At 31.5% G+C, this 18,884-nt stretch overlaps 1 protein-coding gene and 1 long non-coding RNA gene across 2 annotated transcripts in view; one reads left to right on the forward strand and one right to left on the reverse strand.

Moving 5' to 3' along the window:
• The window catches only part of LOC118191018 (ATP-dependent DNA helicase DDX31), a 70,635-nt gene extending 53,494 nt beyond the window's left edge, over positions 1–17,141 (forward strand). The window contains exons 13-16 of the mRNA XM_035361813.2: positions 3,455–3,530; positions 8,747–8,837; positions 12,185–12,350; positions 16,917–17,141. Coding sequence (XP_035217704.2) covers positions 3,455–3,530; positions 8,747–8,837; positions 12,185–12,350; positions 16,917–17,034 — 451 coding nt within the window. The 3' untranslated portion in view covers positions 17,035–17,141. The remainder of the gene's footprint in view (positions 1–3,454; positions 3,531–8,746; positions 8,838–12,184; positions 12,351–16,916) is intronic.
• Positions 1–18,884, reverse strand: part of LOC118191019 (uncharacterized) — a 117,292-nt gene that overhangs the window by 4,510 nt on the left and 93,898 nt on the right. The window lies entirely within an intron of this gene.

Consider the following 18,884-nt stretch of genomic DNA (forward strand, 5'->3'; position numbering starts at 1 on the left):
GGGGCGGGATTGATTTCCAAAAACATTTTAAAGCTTTTATTAAAATGTTAACCAGTGCATTTAAGTGAAATCTGTTATCTTTTTCTACTTCATATGCAATCTTGTCTGTATCTTAAAGGATTCTGTTATAATTGTTGCAATTTAAAGAATGAAATCAAATTACCTTTCTTGTTTGGTAACCTGTTCTTGAAATTCTTCAGCAATGCTCATTCCAATTGTTTATTCCGTATTGTTTTAATTGAAATGTGACATTTCTGCCAAATAGATCATTTCAGAAATGGCAAAGCTGAAAAATGATTGTGATGATCTCCCTAGTTAAAACTGTGAATCTGGTAATGAAAAATAGACTTAATTTCATTTTATCTGAGTGAAACTATGGTTAAGGAAACAATGTGCGTACTTGAAAAAATTTAACTTAACAAAAGTTGAATCAGCAATTATTTCAAAAAAGTATGCCAGAAGTTATTTGATGCACGATGCTGTTTATCACATGGTCCGATCTTGCATTGTTTTCGAAGTAACCAATGATGCAGCTCCTAGAGATGCAGGCTGACTCATCAGCCATGTCATAATCATTTTTTAGGGTTGCAATTCAGGTTTGGTGTGCCCTCTTTGGCTTTTCAGCACTATTGTTTCAAAGTTTTATCTGTGAAAAGCCTTCAAAGGGTATCATTTCATTTTACTTCCTTTATAAAAATAGCTAATCTAAAAGACACATTCCATTCACCTAAATCACATTAACATGTGAAAAATATAGGTGAAGAAAGTTTTGTATATATACTGAGAAAAAAGTGATCCAAAAAACATTTTAAAGCAAAAAAAAAAAAAAAAAGAAAAAAAAAAAAAGAAAAAAAGAAAAAAAAAAAAAAAAAGAAAAAAGAAAGAAAAATGTACATTATATCTTTATTAACAACTCAAAAATGTAATGCAATATATTCTAAAAGGAAAATTATATAATACATAATGATATAAATTAAATATATGTAATAAATACATAAAACTGTATAATGAATAATGTTCAAAACTATATAATAAATGCCAACACAAATCACATCGTGGTGCATATAACACTGCTATGAAAGGAAGGATATTTGATTAGAAATATACCTTTTATATTTATTTGATAATATAGAAGAGTAAAATATAAAGATGACGAGAAGCTATGAAAACAAGTTATGCAACTTAAGAAACAGTAAAAAGCCCTTTAATTTATTGCTATATCATAAGACACTAATTACCAAGTAAATGTCATTTTTTCATTCATTTACATCAGTAATAAGTTTTTCATTAAAACTTTTAGCAGTGAATGCCAAAGCAAATTTATTATTAATGCCTTTGATGCAAGTTCACACAAAAATAAACTTGATTTAGCAAATTTCTGAAAACATTAAAATCAAAAGTATTAAACTACAGTAACATATCTTATTAAATTTTTTTAATTACACATTACGAAAGCAATTATCTGATAAATTTTAATTGTGATAGGAAAACTGAATTAAATTAAGAATGAATGACTAAGCTTCTACAGCATTTTAAAACATATTTCATGTTCATACATTATAAATAAAATAACAGGAATTGTACTTAAATGAAAGAACTGGAAATATAGTCTACATGATGTATAAATTATAGTCAAAATTATTCGTTAAATACTTAAATTGATGCTTACCTTTTTCAGATTGAATATAAATGTGATATATTTATGTTACTTTAAAGGAAGCATTATGTAATGCATAATTTTAATCATTATATCTGATGTTTATTTTATTTTATTTATTTATTTATTTATTTATTTTGTACATTGGGGGCAGCTGATAGTTTTGGCAACAATGTAACTGGATCAAAAATAACATATGATTTTAAAGCAAATCAAATGTAAAATATATATCTTTAAAATTTATCCTTTTGTGATAATAACAATAAAAAAATTGCATCGGCATTGACTTATTGACTCCATAAGTCAGTATCTGTGTATTGAATCTACAGACACATTCTGAAATTCATGTTGCACATATAAATCAATTTATCATTAATTAGCAATGTGTAAATGAAAAAACACATTTTGCTGAAACATGAACACATATTTTTTTTAACAATTATGAAAACGTAGGAAGCTGAACTTACTTCAAAAGCGAAAGCTCCTATGCTTGGAATCCATTCCAATCGACGAGAATTAATTACCCATTTTCTTCGTATTTCTTCATTTCTCAGAAAATAGAACATACTAAAGTTAATTCTGGAACAATATGAATAATTTGATGCAGTGTATCCTCCCATATTTCTTGGAATCAAGTCGCAATCCATCAATACAAATGTAAACAACACAATACTAAATCAATATCCAATAGCAACAAGTACGCTTTATACAACACAGATGATGAGTCAGCTCCCCTTGCTAGGATCCTTATAACCCTATACTTTGATATAAATTGCTGTCCAATTTTTATATAAATTGCCCTTAAATTGTAAGTACCTTAGCACAATTAAATTCTGTCATCATGACAGCACAAACAGCACAGCCACCATATTGAATCGATCATTTTCATCACGGAATGATGGGTTCAGAATGATTGCTATGAGAACGATTGATCACAACCTCAGAATGATCGTTATGTTTAAATTGAATACCAAAACCAATCGCAACTGATGACGTAACATGACTAGTGATCACTAAATATTTCAATTGAATGAGGCCTTGTAACTAAATACAGCTAAATAAAAGGCTGACTGCATTCTTTTCTGAAAGTATGAAATAACCCTCATCCTGGTTGAGAACCTGTGATCTAGATAGACCATCTTATTTGTATAATTCTGCCTTGAAATTAGAATGTAAAAGATACAAGAGCTAGATATTCCAGTCTGAAAACTAATAATGAATATTTCCTTTACATTTAATTTTTTCTAGATTTTCACTAAATTTCTTATTCAGTTGTCAAGTAATGCCCCCTGCAGTAAAATTTTTAAGTTATTAATCTAAGAAGTTATTTTGTATCTTCTTGTTTTTCTTTTAAATACCAGCAAAAGAAATTTTCAAAATTCATTATTTTACTTCTTCATTATTTATTATTTTGCTTCTTTCTATTAATTTTTCATTTAAAGCTTTATTTCTTCATAAAAATTTCTCTTTTAAAAATCATAATAAATAAAATTAAGTGAAATTTAAATTACATGGTTGGGACCTTCCCCTCTTTTTTTGGGGGGGGGGAGGGGAGGGGAGGGCGGGGGATAAGTTTTAACATTCTATTACAGATTCTCTGAAACCTAGAAAAGAGCCATATTTCTTATCTGTCTTTCTTAATCAGCAAGTATATTAAATACTTTCACAATATATCTTATGTGTGTGTTAAACTGAAGACAATTTTTGAAATTATAATTATTGCTTAAATAGATTTATATGCCTTTTTTTTAAGAATTATGTATTTAATAAACAAATGGTTTTCCCTTCCTTATATAGCTATGATGAAATTCTGGCTAGCAAATTTTTACAGTCTATTTTATTAGTGAACGAGGTTCTTTCACCTAAAAGCAAGGTAAGTATTAGTTGTATATTAGTGTTAAATGTCTGTTTGCTTGTATGAACTTGAAAGAGAAATTAATATATATTAAATTCTTTCATTTTATATTCAGAATTGCTATGACTATGAAACAGTGTGTTTTAAAACATTTTTTTAAATAAGTTTTCTTTGTTCTGTAACATTTGACTATTTAATTCAAACAAAATTCACTCCCCATCTTTGTCATGTGGGTTAGGTTAAATTAGGTTAATTGATTAAGGCTAAACAACTTGAAAGCTATCTGCCTGTGGGGAGGGATGCCTTCATAGATAACTTTTTAAAGCAAACTGGCTCGAATCCTTGTTCCATGAAGCATTTTCTTGAAGCTTATTTAAATCAAATAAAATTGCATCTAGGGAATTAGAGTTACCAAGATTGACTTTCCACAGAATGCTTCAATGGCATTTACAGGTGTATGCATAAAAAGTTCAGATTTTCCGTATCATTAAACTTGCAGATCATTCAAAATATTATCAGTTTGTGACTAATGTGCTGAATCATATAGATAATGGATACATTTTTTTTTTTTTTTTTTCCTGAAGAAGGATATGTCTAGTGATAAATCAACATTAACTATTTTAAAGTCAGGCATCATGTTTGGATGGTTGCAGAACAACACATGGTATGGGAAATTGAATAGAACTGTGAAAAAATGGAACAGTTAGTATTGACTTCTCCAAAATCAATTAATCCCCTACCTTGGAATGAATGTTACTGGATGAATTGGAGATTAATAATTTCATCTAAAATGAATATATTTTCCCAGCAAGATGGTATGTCTACACATTAAATGTTGACAGTACTAAATTCATTTAAGAATCATTTCCCACAGTACTGAACCATGTAAATGGAAAAGCTAATTTCTGTTCCCCAGTCAGTCTTTGAGCCATCTGTATAAATTTTGATCTTGCCTTTTCGGTGTATCTTGACAATTTTTTAGTGTTATTAATTAAGTTGAATGCTGTTAATTAATTGGCCAAATGATAGAATTTGTTCATATAACTGATTCATAACCTGACTGATAAAAAGCATTGCCCCGCAGATTGGTTGACTGTTTCAATCTGGTCATTTTTTAATATAAAATCTATCTTTCTACTGTGAGATCCAGGGTTGAAATTTATGCAGTTCTATTTGAGTATTGAGTATTATTCTCTGTGACTATGTGGTACCAGTATTGTTGTTGCCTTGCCTACTCTTAAAAGTTACCCAGACAGTATTATGCCTTCATTTCAAGGCCACTCCTATCCACTAAATCGTTAGCCTATGAAATTACTCGTGCATAGAGGACAGTATTAAAGCATTAAAAGGCTGAATTTGTGACTATGCTTCACAGGGTCGGACAAACGTACAATCCCTGTGGACAGCCTCTTGCAATTTCTTTGACCATGATGCCACCGTATTCTGTTATTTGCATCTTTTTGTTCTGGTGGTAGGAATGAATGAGAGTCCTGAAATCATTGGCCATCTCATTTTATCCAGAGTGCTGATTACAATCGGCCACCAGAGAGACTCCCTAGATGTCAATAGCTACAACCAGAGCAAGCAGCCTATTTTACTTATTGTTTGATGTTATGAATATGAGATTGCTCATTATCTGGGAACAGTTTGGTTTTAATTCATATTGATTTGGATGAAATGTATTGAATAAAGTAGATGAGGTAGGAGAGGATTGTAATACTGTATAAGACTTTGTTTAAGGAAGGCAAAAAGCACATTGTAGGCGTTAGTGACCTAGTGCATGTGTGCCAGATTTGCCATGCAGTATAATTATCAGTTGCACTCTGCAAAGTTATCTGCAAAGTTATCAATCAAGATAAATTTCCCTATCTCTCCTGTATGCACAGTCAAAGATAAATTTCCCTATCTCTCCTGTATGTGCAGTCAAAAAAGTTTAGTCACAAAAATTTCACTCACAGCACTTAATTTCTGTAAGGAACACTGTTGTTAAAACAGTTAATTTCGTAGTGTCTCATTCTTCATTGGTACACAGGCAATGTAAGTCTCTTTTAGAAGAAATAGAAAGCAAATATATGGATCATCCCTTATACGGCCATGTTTATTGGCTTTGTTGAGGTAATGTCTTGAATAAGTTTGTGTCGTGCACGGAGCACATTACTTTTCTTAATGAGAAGAATCAACTTTTCTCCAAATAGAACAATAAAGAATGGTTATGCAAATTGGTACTTCTCACTGATATAGCTCAACATCTCAGTGAACTAAGGATTGCAAGGAAAGGGCCAAACAGTGCTTAACCTGAGTACTGGAAACACTTTGTTACAAAATTAAATATATTTTCCTGTGACATTAATACTAGTACCTGTAAAGGGCCATTCCCACTGGAGTTTGTCTGAGCTAACAGAGTCAGTTCCATGTGTCAACTAGCTTCACTATGCCTGCAGTTCAGATTTTTCAACTTGCTGCCCTATGGGAAAAACTGGTTTTGGAGATGGATCAGCTACATCAGCTGTGTCCGTTAGCTCTGATAAACCCCAGTGGGAATGGTCCCTAACGCCTTGGCCTACATGATATCTGCCAATTGCGCAAGCAATTGCGTAAACAAGAAAGTTGATTGCGCGCCGCGCCATTCAACTATTCAGCTGTATACCCAAACTGGTATGAACTGGTAAAAAAACAAAAATGTATAATTTTCATGACATATATATTTCAGTGTAATGAAAAGAATTGTGAAATAATAAACAATATTTAAGTACAAATAGTAATTTTAACCCTTAACTTCCCATTTTTTAAATTTCTATGAAAAAATTATATTAGCTACTTCTTAAGTAATAATAAAAGGGAAAAATATTTTTTAAAAAAATTAAGCAGTTTTAAATTGAATTTCAGTCATTTTTTTGTTTGTTGCAGAAGTGCAACATTGCGCAGTAGTGCTGTAAAATTACAAAACTTTTTTTATATGAGGATTTTATTATTCATTGTTATAAATTGCTTTAGCCTTACATACAATGAAAATTTTTAAAGCAGTTATTGACTTTGTTGTAAAAAGTCCCCTACTTTACACTTTTCGCACTCAGTTTGAGTGTAGCTCTTGCAGTTTGGAAACTTGCACAGTATTCTTTTCTGATCATATTGGCCAATGATTTATACCATCTGTATGAATGTCCTTACATGGAACAGACTGGGGAGTCCCTTTGTATCTTTTAGTCTGAGACATTTGTTCTGTTGAAGTATTACTAGGTCTTCTTCTTTTAGCATTTCGATCGTACCCCATTTTGCGTAAGCATGATGAAACTTCAGATTTGAATTTTTGTATTCCTTAGATTTTTTTATTTTTTTTATTTTCAGATTTCTTCATTGTTTCTTTAATTCGATCAAATCCAAGCTCTTCTGACCAGTATGTTCTATAGTTTTGGCAGGTGAACTAAAGATGCATAAATGCAAATACCCAAATATTGATTTATTTCATTCTCTGATATAGTCAAATTCTTACTTGGATTCTTTTGAATAGCATATTGTTTGCTGTCTTCATAAATGTTACTTATGATCTCTTCCGTCCATAAATATTTAAAAAATTGGTACATAGTGTCCAAATCCGTAATTTTTCTTGAGAGCATGTCATCTCTATGGAATTTTATTACTTCTTCAATCAATGAAATGTTTTGATTTTTCCATAAAATATTCTTTGGCAATGTTTTATTATTCTTAACAGTTAACTTTAAAAAAGGTTTTCTGACTGAAATATACCAGCGGCTAAGCGGTAAAGTCTCTAAACACTGGTAATTCAGTCCGAGGTTCGAATCCCGCGAACGGGGTTGGCTGCGTGGTCGTTTTTTCCATGTGTAACTTGTATACAAGCCAGTTCCCCTTAGAAAATCCTCCAAGAAGGCATCCCTCCCCGTAGGCAGATAGCTCTCGAGGCTTTGCCATAATCACACACACACACTGACTGAAATATTTCTATCAAATTTATTATCATCATCATCAGATTTTTTTATATTCTGAATTCTATTTTGTGAAACAACACTATTTGCACGGTTGCTATCCAAATCATCATTAGATGACACACAATCAGGTAAAAAATTAACATCATCAGCAGAATATTCAAGACCATCCTCACTTAAATCACTTAATTTGTCCAAATTATTCATATATCTAGGAATTTCATCTTGGGTTAGTATACGCGTTTTGGCCATGTCAAAATGGTAACCAAAGACCAATGTTGCAGATCTGCAACATATAATTAAAATCAAATTTCTTTCAAACTTTTTCCATTAGAAAATCAAAATTACTTTTAAATGAACATAAAATGTTTAAATTTCTTACCTGGTAATTGTTTTCATCAATAAACAAGAGGAAGCATAAAATATAATGGATTCTTTTTATAGCAGAAACACAGTTCTTGAGGCAACAGAGATTTTTATAATTGTTGTGATTTCTGGAAAAAATGTGCTGCTATCTAGTGACAAAATTAGCATGTATTTCGTTGCAGTAATCTTTTTTTTTTTCTTAGATAAGTGATTTGTAGGTAATTAAAAAAAATATTGAGTCTGTTACATTAAAATAAATCATATGTTGCAGAAATGCAACGGTGGGAAGTTAAGGGTTAAGACGTCTAGGGTGTAATCATAATCAATTAATCAGTTGCCAAAAATAATTGCATGGTGGATATAAGAGTTTTTTAATTCTTTATACAAAATTATATTTGAAATGTGTGAACGTAACGAAGCTTTACAGGGATTTAAAGTAACAGATCATCCAGTTTCATCAGAAACAACTGAAAAAACAAAATACTGACGTTACAATCAAAGGAAAAATATTCGATGTAGAATAACTCCAATCGCTTGTCCTAATAAGAATATGTGACATTTTATGCACAAATTCCTCACCAGGAGTCAGACTCGTGGCTTTTGTTTATGACACAAATTCTTTACCACGAGTCAGACTCGTGGCTTTTGTTCATGGCACAAATTCTTTACAAACTTCAAACCTGCATTGAAGCACTTTTGAAGAAAGGAGGAATTTTCCAAAAAATGGAAGGACTTTGTGCCTATATTTTCCTTTAAGCTTTATGCCTATATTTTTCTTCCTAATAAAACCAGATTTAATATATACACACACACATATATATACATATATATAGTAAACAATTAGTAAGAATAAATTCAAATTATCATAAAAAAGTGTATTAAATATCACTGTGTTTGATACTTGTGATGTGATAATTTATTTGTTAGACAACTGCTGAGGAATGTGCTACAGCTTTACATGCAAAATATGAAAATGAAGTGTATTCTGAAAGTATCCTCCATGATGAAGCAAAAGAAGGTAAGTAAAACAGGTGTTTGGTTTCATTTCTAGTTTCCCTTTTTGAATTTAATTGTGACAGTAATTTATTGAATATAATGCATACAAATTGTGAAATTTTATAAATAAGTTTGACACGTTGACAGTCATTAATGCATTATTGTTCACACAGTAAACTTCATTGCAATTTTATCCAAAAGTATTGGCTTCAGTAATAAAGACATATGTCAATAATAAAAATTGTAAATGAATTTTTTTGAAAATATATTTAATGCGAAAATGCTTAAGACGAAATATTAGTTAACACGAAATAATACAACAGTCCCGACAAACTACTATGTATTTTCATGCATTTTGTTTCTCTTAACACGAAAAGATATCCTTTCTGGGAATGAACATAATACGAAAGACATTAGCCTTGCAGGTGAGATTTAAGCGGTGTGTGAAATGAAAGAGAGGTGGTTTGACATGGTTCCTAGAAAGGAGGCTAACTTGGTTTTGAAATACCCTTGGAATAGCCTGTGACACGAGTCAGTTTTGTTTATCTAAGATATTATCACCTACCACCCCTACAAACACCACAAAAACATCTTATCTTTCATCAGTTGGCTTTGGAATTCAGTGACGAGTACATCGGAGTGTGAGTAAATATTAGTGAGTTTGGTTCATATGTCTGCATGTCTCTGTCTTTTCATATGTTGCACTCTGCATGGAATTCAGTGACTCCAAGGATGAAGGAAAATTGTTTTTGTCATGCATGATTCTCAAAAGTATCAGATTCTTTGGCACCAAAAGAAATGGAGAAGGAGGATATTAAAACTGAGCCCATATTTAAATAAATGTTTGAGAAATTTTCTGTATTAATGGACTGTCGTACTGTATTATTGGAAGAAATCACTGCAGTAGTTAATGATAATGTGTGTACAGTCCCAATTATGGCAGACAGACATTTTGGAGTTTGTTCAAAGCTAAAAAAATATCATTAATGCAGATTCCGATGATGAAAATGAAATGAATAATACAGCTCCTGTTCCCTTTGTCAGCCAAAATAAGGAACATCATAAAAAGTATGCACAGTTATTTAGACACGCATTTTCCAATGGTGAAATGAATAACAAAATGGACGACATTGAACAATTTGATGCTAAAAAAGATGCTGCAAAGAAAAATAGGAGATTATTTTCCAAAAACTCAATAAACGTTTTATTTTTCTAAAAATTTTGTATTAAATTTCATTAAGTTCTTGTGGATGTTTTTGTTTCATTAATTTTTATTAAATACATGCATATATACATATCTATGTAAATACAATGTACTCTAATAAACTTAATTTTGTTTATGTTTTTTTTTCCAATATACTTTAACATGGAAAAAAATTTCAGTCCCGTCAGTTTCGTGTTAAATGTTTTTCACTGTATTTCTTTATGAAATGAAAATGTTAGAATTTTTTTTAGATAAATATGAAAACTAAGTTGTAAATCTTTCAGAGTTTTGAGTTGCATGACTGATCTGAAATTTAGGTATAGTTCTCAATGTTTAAACAAGTTGTTGTGCCATGCCATATGCATTTAAATGAAATTATCATGTGTTCTGGGCATTAAATCATATTTTCAAAATTATCTTCAGTTCCAGATTTAATAAATTGTAATAATTTCATATAGAGTTCAAAGCTTTTTACTTTTTTAATATTAAAGCATTATCTGAAAAATTAAAAAGAAAGAATAGGTTATAAAAAGCACACTTGACCGCTAAAAAATTAAAAATGCATTTTCAGTCTAACACTAGAATCTCTGATATCCAAATTTTGCAGCTATAATATTGCTAATATCTGCTGCTTTAATTATTTAAATGCCCAGATTATTGCTTTAAAATTTTTGATGTTGAGAACTTTGTATTGCAATTTTGAATTTCTTTTATATTAATTGAAAAACTCCATTTGCAATTAAAGTAATTATGCATACTAAAAGTAATATATTTTAAAACAAATCTTTGAAGAAAATTACTATAAAATGGTTCTATTATCTTACAACAATTATTAGGTGCATGAATAACTTCAGTTTTTGCTAAAAATTTTAAAGATTGGCACAAAAGAGAAGGCAGGGAAAAGTGTGATATGAAATAACCAAAGTCTTAAAATCATTTGTCTTTAAAAAGTCATGTTGATAATAGTGGAAAAATTAAAGCATATGTAGAAAATAAGCTGTTCAACTAATGTTTCCAGCTGTGCTATAAATTGGTGACTGAACAGAAATAGCTTAAAAACCTATAGGCCTGTGTGAACCTTTCATTAATGGAAAACAGAAGGTTAACTGAGTATGTGGACTGAGTATGTATTAAGATCATGCAGGATGGACTGTGGACCAAAGATATATAGGCTACAACTACTGTGGATTCCCCGTACTGTGTTATATGAAAATTTCTTTAAAATCTACAAGTAATAGAAAATATCAGGAAAATTATAGATTTTGCTGAAAGGGGAACAAGGGAAGTGGTACGTAAAAGAGAATTAATTTATTCCTTCGATGATTGGAGAAATACTCATGACATTATGTATCACATATTAAGTTGATAGTTTTGTTGATTTTGTCAGTAATCACTCGTACTTCAGAAAATTCTGCTCCTTAGCTTTTCAATCAAGCACCCTGCATTGAAGGCTTGGTTTACCTTGCAGATTTCATTTGATTATATTATGGATAGAAAATAAGACACATGGCTCTTATGAGTTGCAATTAAGCTGGGATTTTTAAGTTCATGAATAATGCCACCTCAAAATAAGAGGTTAAATTATCAAGACATAACTTTAAAGATTCATACTGTACAGAATTTCAGTGTTTAAAGTATCTGAAATTTCTATAATCATGTATTTTGTACTAGCAATAAAGATAGCAGTTGTGCATAGCCACAATGTAAATTATACAAGCAAAAGCTGAATGGCATTTTGCACACAATGTATTCGGTACTTTTATGCATTGCAGCTCAGGTTTAGAATGTAGAATTAGCTTACATTTTTTAATCCCAATCTAGTCAAGTGAAATAGTTTTTAACTTTAGCCCTTTAGTCAGCAGGGTTTACATGTGAGATACTTTTCTATACCTAAGTGAATGCAAAAATTAAATTCACTGACTGAAAGAATGAATTATATGCAGCTATTATTTTGCATTTTGTTTATATTGCTATATCTTCTTGTTTGTGAAGAAAGAAGTTCAGGAAGTAGGAACAGTAGTTTGCTTGCAGCAAACTAAGAATGTTTTTCTGTTTTTACCCCTCAATTGCAGTTTTTTTAATGCATTGCAGTTTTTCAGATTTATAAAATTTTTTTTTTCCTTTTTTATTTCTAAGAAATTAATTCTTAATTTTTTTCCTTTCAGCCTTTGCTAGCTATGTTCAATCATATGCATCTTACCCAAAAAATATTCGTCATATATTGCCTTTTAAAGCTCTACATTTAGGTCATGTTGCCAAAAGTTTCTGCCTCCGGGAGGCCCCATCTGCTCTTGGCTGTAATATTCCCAATGCAGAACGACCAAAGCAAAGGTAATTTATGTTTATTCGCAACATTAATGTATATAAAAAAATAATAACAATACATAGCTGTCAACTCTCCTGGTTCCGCATCTACATCTCCCAGTCTCAGCAGATCACCAAATCTCCCAATTTTTAATATTTAGTTACTAAAGAAAATGTTTTCCTGCAATAAATGAAATCTCTTCAGTTCCTGAATAATAGTATAGGTTTCATTTCTATACTTTTAATGATTTTTGGCATAATTATTTTTATTAAATTTTATTTCATTTGAATTATCTTAATCTACTGTAGACATTATTGGAACCTTTTATAAAGATTAAACCAATTAATCAGTAAGTGTTTGCATTTAATTTTGTTTTACATCAATAAATGGTACATTAACTGCTTCCCTTGCAAATTTTTTTGAAAAAAATTGCAATAAATCATCACTTTTTTTTAATTTTATTATTAAATATATAATACAAATCAAAATATGTAGGTTTTAAGTTGAATTTTTAATTTTTTGAAGGTGTAAAAGCATTTAGTTTTAATATTAGTTTACTATCCTGAGTTATCTCAGGCAAACGAAAAAAAATTAAATATTAGTCTTTGTATGATAGTTTTTGAAACAAGGGACAACACAAAGTGATACCTGACATTCTACACTGGTATCGGGTCTCTTTTCTTACTGGCTTACCGCTGGAATCTCTTTCACGGGAGCACAGAGTACATTGTCTCATTGGATTCGATTTAAAAAAAAAAAAAAAAATTTCTTCCACCTCTTCTTAATCACTATCTGAAAAATCATCACTTTTGCTATCTTGCATCATCGCCATTATTATATTTTTTTTTAACACATGTATCCTTTTTTATACATTACTAACCCACAAGCCGACATATACTATACAATAGAGAAACATACGACCAGTCCCTCCAAATTAACCGCACAACCAACAAAATTTGACAAACTGCCAATCAAAGCTGAATATTTCCTTTCATTTCTTCCAGGCCGAGTAAAACTGCGATAAAACAAATTGTACTAACAAATTCTGCTTTGCCCGAGTTTTCACGGGATAATAATTAACTGCAATATATACGAACCCGTGGTAACTCGGGACAATCAGGCAAGTGGTTAAGTTTATCCACACAATGGTATGTAGAAAATTATAACTTTTATTTTTGTCATATTTAAAAAATAATTAAAGTTTACTTACTTTTTAAAATATGACTTTTTAAATAATTAAAAGTGTTTCAATAAAATTTAAATGTAATTAAATGAAAATTTTTCTTTCCTACAATTTATATTATGAAATTAAATAATATTCTAATATATTTTATATTAGAATCATATTATATATAATTCAGCAATTGAATCATGCATTGTAAAGTGAATTTAAGTTCATCTGGATTCTTTTGAAATCCTGTCACTCTGCAACATGGAAACTTCTGAGAAACTCTACGTTTTCATATGAAGAACCTCTTGGTTTAATCATATTTCAAGATTGACAGCTATGAAAATATTTCCATATATGTTTTACATTATAAGATTGATTACTGAATTTCTCATTATAATCTTCTAACATAAGCTACATTGTTAAATTGTGTAATGATCTATAGTGTGAATTTATCAGTTTGGCTATATTTAGTTAGTAACTTACTAAGATCGTAACTAAAAACATCATCAAAATTATTATTTTCTTGTTAATGGGATGCCTCTTAGCATCAAACATAAACATTGGCACAAAATTTAACTAGATGGTGGCAAACCTAGTAATATACACTGGTGCCATTAAAATTGTGATACCAGGAAGGAATGATCAGACGAACCTCAAAATCACATGAAAGGAAGAAGAGGTTGGAATATGCAAATGATTAGTATTTCAGTGCATTTAGACAATGCAGGAGGGAGAAACGACATCTGAAGCACTGCATAAAAGAAAAGTTGTGTAGTGGATTTCTCATTTGGAAAGTACTTTGTAAGGTCAGAGTTTGCTCAGAATATCATGTTATGCTCAAATACAAAGAAGAAGGCTTACCAGAAAGTGTCTGAATTCGACAGAGGCAGAATTATTGTCTATCGAGAGTGTGGGCTTTCATTCCATAACATCGCCCGTCACACCGGTCGACATCGAACCACTGTCATACAAATATAGAATCAGTGGGTTGCTGAGAGTCATACTGAATGGCTAGGATCTCAATGCTCTCCCATGAATAATGCTCGAGAGGACAGACATATTGTGAGATCAGCCCCGTAAAACTGTGCAACCACATCACAGACCATTAGTCAGGAAATGGGCATGTTTGCAGTAGGCCTAGTATCCACTTGTAAGGTGTGTCGACATTTGCAGCAGTGTGGTCTATCAGCATGGTGACCATTACTTTGGCTTCTCTTGACAGTACAACATAGATAGAGACAGTGACTCTGTTGTGTCAAACGGCAAAGCTGGATACAGGGCCCCGTCTTTTGAGCTATGGGGACACTCATGTCCAGGTGGGCTAAAGGGAACCTCCAATTCTTACAGGAGTGGCACAAAGTCATCTTTTCAAATGAGTCCTAGTTCTGCTGCAGTATTCTGATGGCTGTATACATATCTGGAGGCTTCAAAGAGACCACACATCTCTTGCTTGCATTCGGTATTGGCATATGGGCCCTGCACCTAGTGCGAGGGTTTGAGCAACCACTGCGTACATGACATGCACATCTCTAGTTCAGATCAATGGTAATTTGAACGCATTTCAATACATATCTGATATCTTACATCCAGTGGTTGTGCCCTATCTTTGAGGCCTGCCAAACATCATCTTCCAACAAGATAATGCAAGACCACGTAATGCACGTCGTGTTCTGATCTTTCTCGATATACATGGTATTCGATTGCTGCCCTGTCCTGCATGGTCTCCAGATCTGTCACCCATTAAAATCATCTGATCATGGATTGGTGAAAGACTGGCCCACCATCCCTCTCCAGCTAACACGGTTAATGAAGTGTAGTTTAGACTAGAAGCAGCATGGAATGAGTTGCCCATTTCTAAGCCCAGTTCGACTCCATGCCTAACAGTGTAAGGGCCGTTTTAGCTGTCAGACGTGACAGCTGTTTCTACTAATTTCGCACCCAAACTTCGTACAAATTTAATCATTTTGTCTTCATGCCATACTGTTTACACGCAATAAATATCTTTTTTGTATTTGTTTTTGTTCCTGGTGTCCCAATTTTAATGGCCAGCAGTGTACAAAGCTTCATGAAAAGAATTACTACTTTTTTTAAATTCAGAATAAATACAAATACAAAAAAGTTGTTCACAAATCAATTCCAAATTATGCAAAAGATATAAAACTGCTGATTTCATTTAACATTGCCAAAAACATTTGCTTCTTTTCATGCAATCACCACCACATGAATTTTGCAGAGGTAGAACTGTGCTGATTCACCCATTTTGCTGTGCAATTTCAGCAATTTTCACATGGCATCCTATATCCACATCTACTCTTCTAAATTAACTGAAACAAAAGTTTCTCATATCATTATTAAGTGAGATACAGTCATGTAAACATGGCTACCGATAAAGTTTGTTTATGACACTGTACTTTGTATGAATTCCAATAAAGAAGAAATGTTACAGAAGCATGTCGAAATTTAGTGACAGATTTTGATGGAGATGCAGTTTCAGACAGAACATGTTAGAGATAGTTCGAAAAATTTGAAGCATGTGATTTTGACCTTTGCTGTATATATGGTAGGGCATCCAAGAACCAATACATTATAAGCTTTGTAAACCTAAAGAAAAGTGCAATTCATAGAGGGCAATCATATGGATGATTTAAACAAAGCGGTCAAAGAAAATAGGCTGGTGATATTCAATATCAAGCATAAATTATTAAATATTACTGCATTATAATAATGCTAAACCACATGCTGCTTTCCTGACTTATCAGAAAATCACAGAGCTAGGCTGGAAACTTCTGCCACATTTATCACACTCCTCAGATCTAGCACCCTCCAGTTATCACTTGTGCCTCTCCTTGCAGAATTTTTTTAAAGGAAAATATTCTTAACTGAAACAGATATTAGCTAAGCACTATTTGAGGTCCTTCCTCTTTAGGCACAAGACAGTTTTCAAAAATGGTATCTACATATTACCACCATGTTGCCTAGAGATCATAAGTAATGACAGAAATTATATTGTATAATAAATATTAGTAAAGGTATGAAAAATATATTATTTCTCTTCACTTCCCCAACAGGAAGAATTTTTCGCTAGACCTTGTACTTATTTTCCTGAAGAACATATGTATTTCATATGGCTCTTCAAATTATTGTTGTCTTACATTTGGGTTTGGTGGTGTTCTCTCTATAAAACACAGTAATCTGAGATAAAAACAAAAAATTAATACCTTAAATTAGACAATATTTATTATTCCAGATGTATTTCTCTTACCTTAATGTGGCCTTTTGAACGGCCTATGATGCATCAATACGGTTTGGTTTTCTGAAAGCTACTACAGAACTATGTTATTAACTTGCATTTCCATGCATTTTAATGTCAAGTTTATTTTTGAAATTATGTATACTAATGTTCTCTGAAATTTTATTTTAGGAAATTAAGTACAAAACCACAGAAGAGAAAAATGCAGGTTGTTATTTCTGAATATGACAGTGGCTTGTCAGCTCTAACACATGATTTTGGAAGAAAGCCCAAGAGGAAAAAATCTTAACATTTTTCCGTTATGTATTACTATGTACATATGTTTTATTTATAAGAATTTATTTTTATTATAAAGTGCAAATAACATATTTTAAACATCTTGAAATTTTTTATTGAGAGCTCACTTTTTGCAGACTTTTCATTTCCCAGAAAAAGTGCTTAGTAACTTTAAAATTATTTAAAAAAATCTAAAAGGTAAAATCCTGCACCTATTGCTCCAAAGATAACATTTAATTTAATTATATTCTGTACAATCTTTATTAAATTATATAATATATATATTAAATTTTAGTTTTTAACATTCTATTAAGGATTATTATAGTATGTGATTCTGTAAAATGCAATGGAAAAAGTAATTTTCAACTTTAGAAATAGTATGCTGGCCAGAAGAAAAAGAGAGCTTTTTTTTTTTTTTTTTTTTTTTTTTAATGTTTCAAAAATTGCTACAGTTTTGTGAACAACAGTGTTAGCTTGGAAATATTGCTCAATCAACTTAGATGCTAGTATGCATAAAAGCTTCAGATAGTCAAAATGTAAATTTATTTATTAATTTTAATATTTATATTAAAATGTAATAAATCTTGAATTAGGAAATAATTCAAGGAATTGAATCTTCGTGAATTAGGAAATTTTTTACTCTACCCAATTATTAATCACTTACATTTGTAGATGCAGCACAAAGTATTATTTGCAAGATAAAGAACTGCAGCTAATTTGATGTGAAACAATATCATAAAAGTATGCGAATAAATTTATAACTAACTATTCCATTTCATACTCAAAACAGTCATTAACCCCTTCGCGCCGACTGTCACGTCTACGTGCCAGCAACGAACACACTCAGCTCCCGGCCGACACGCAGGCGTGCCAGAGCATTTTCCCGTTTACTACCGACTGTCACGTATTTGTGCCAGTGTCCTGGAACGTTTTTCAAACTATAATTTCTGCCACAAGATGGCACTGTATGTCCATATGGTTTCAGATACATGTACATTAGACCTTCTACTCGAAATGAGAGAAGCATGACTCACATACACGTGTTTTTGATTATATAAACAAACGGGGAACTAAATGTTTCCAAATGGCGTGATTTATGACGTCTCTTTAAATCGCACTTTATTCGCACGTGGTAGTTGTTTATTGTAAGTAGAAGTTTTATATACGCTAAAGCGTTGAGTATTTCAGTTTGCAGTTCAGTTTTTAGAAAATAATTAGATCTTGTTAGACGTGAATTCTTTCTGTTTTTACCGTTGCAATGTCGAAGCGTCGAAAATGTTTAACAGAGCATGAAATAGCAGAAATGATGCAAAATATTTCAGATATTGATTCTGAAAGATTAACTGAAAGACATTTTCCAAAACTTTGTTCAGAAGAGACTGATAAGAAAATGAGACGACAATGCTTCGTTTGTTCACATTCCCGGAAAAATCCTCCAAAACGACAAATGAGTTATTACGAGTGCAAGGAATGTAACGTAGGACTGTGTGTAGATCTCTGTTATCAAATTTTTCATACGAAAAGTGAATTTTAAGTAATATATTTAGTTTTCGGATGTATAATGTTAAAAGTCATAAAATGGTGAGTAATTAAAATAAAATGTGTAAAATATGCATTTAAACAAGAAATAAGGTAATTAAAGTATATATATATATAAATATTTATAAAGCATAAGCCATTTAAATACTCTATAGAGCATTATTAAACAATGCATTGATACTTCGGAAATTTCATGGATTTAGGTTTAGTAGCAAAAAAGCCCCCGGCCCTGGAGAGACGCTCGCGTAAGACACTGCTGGCCTCCACGATAAGCGCACGTTTTCGCTACCCAGCTCGAAGGGGTTAATGCAGTGAAGTGGGTAT

This window comes from Stegodyphus dumicola, chromosome 2 (assembly GCF_044657685.1).
Source record: "Stegodyphus dumicola isolate Sdum_Otavi_A_Nest chromosome 2, ASM4465768v1".
Classification (NCBI taxonomy): domain Eukaryota; kingdom Metazoa; phylum Arthropoda; class Arachnida; order Araneae; family Eresidae; genus Stegodyphus; species Stegodyphus dumicola.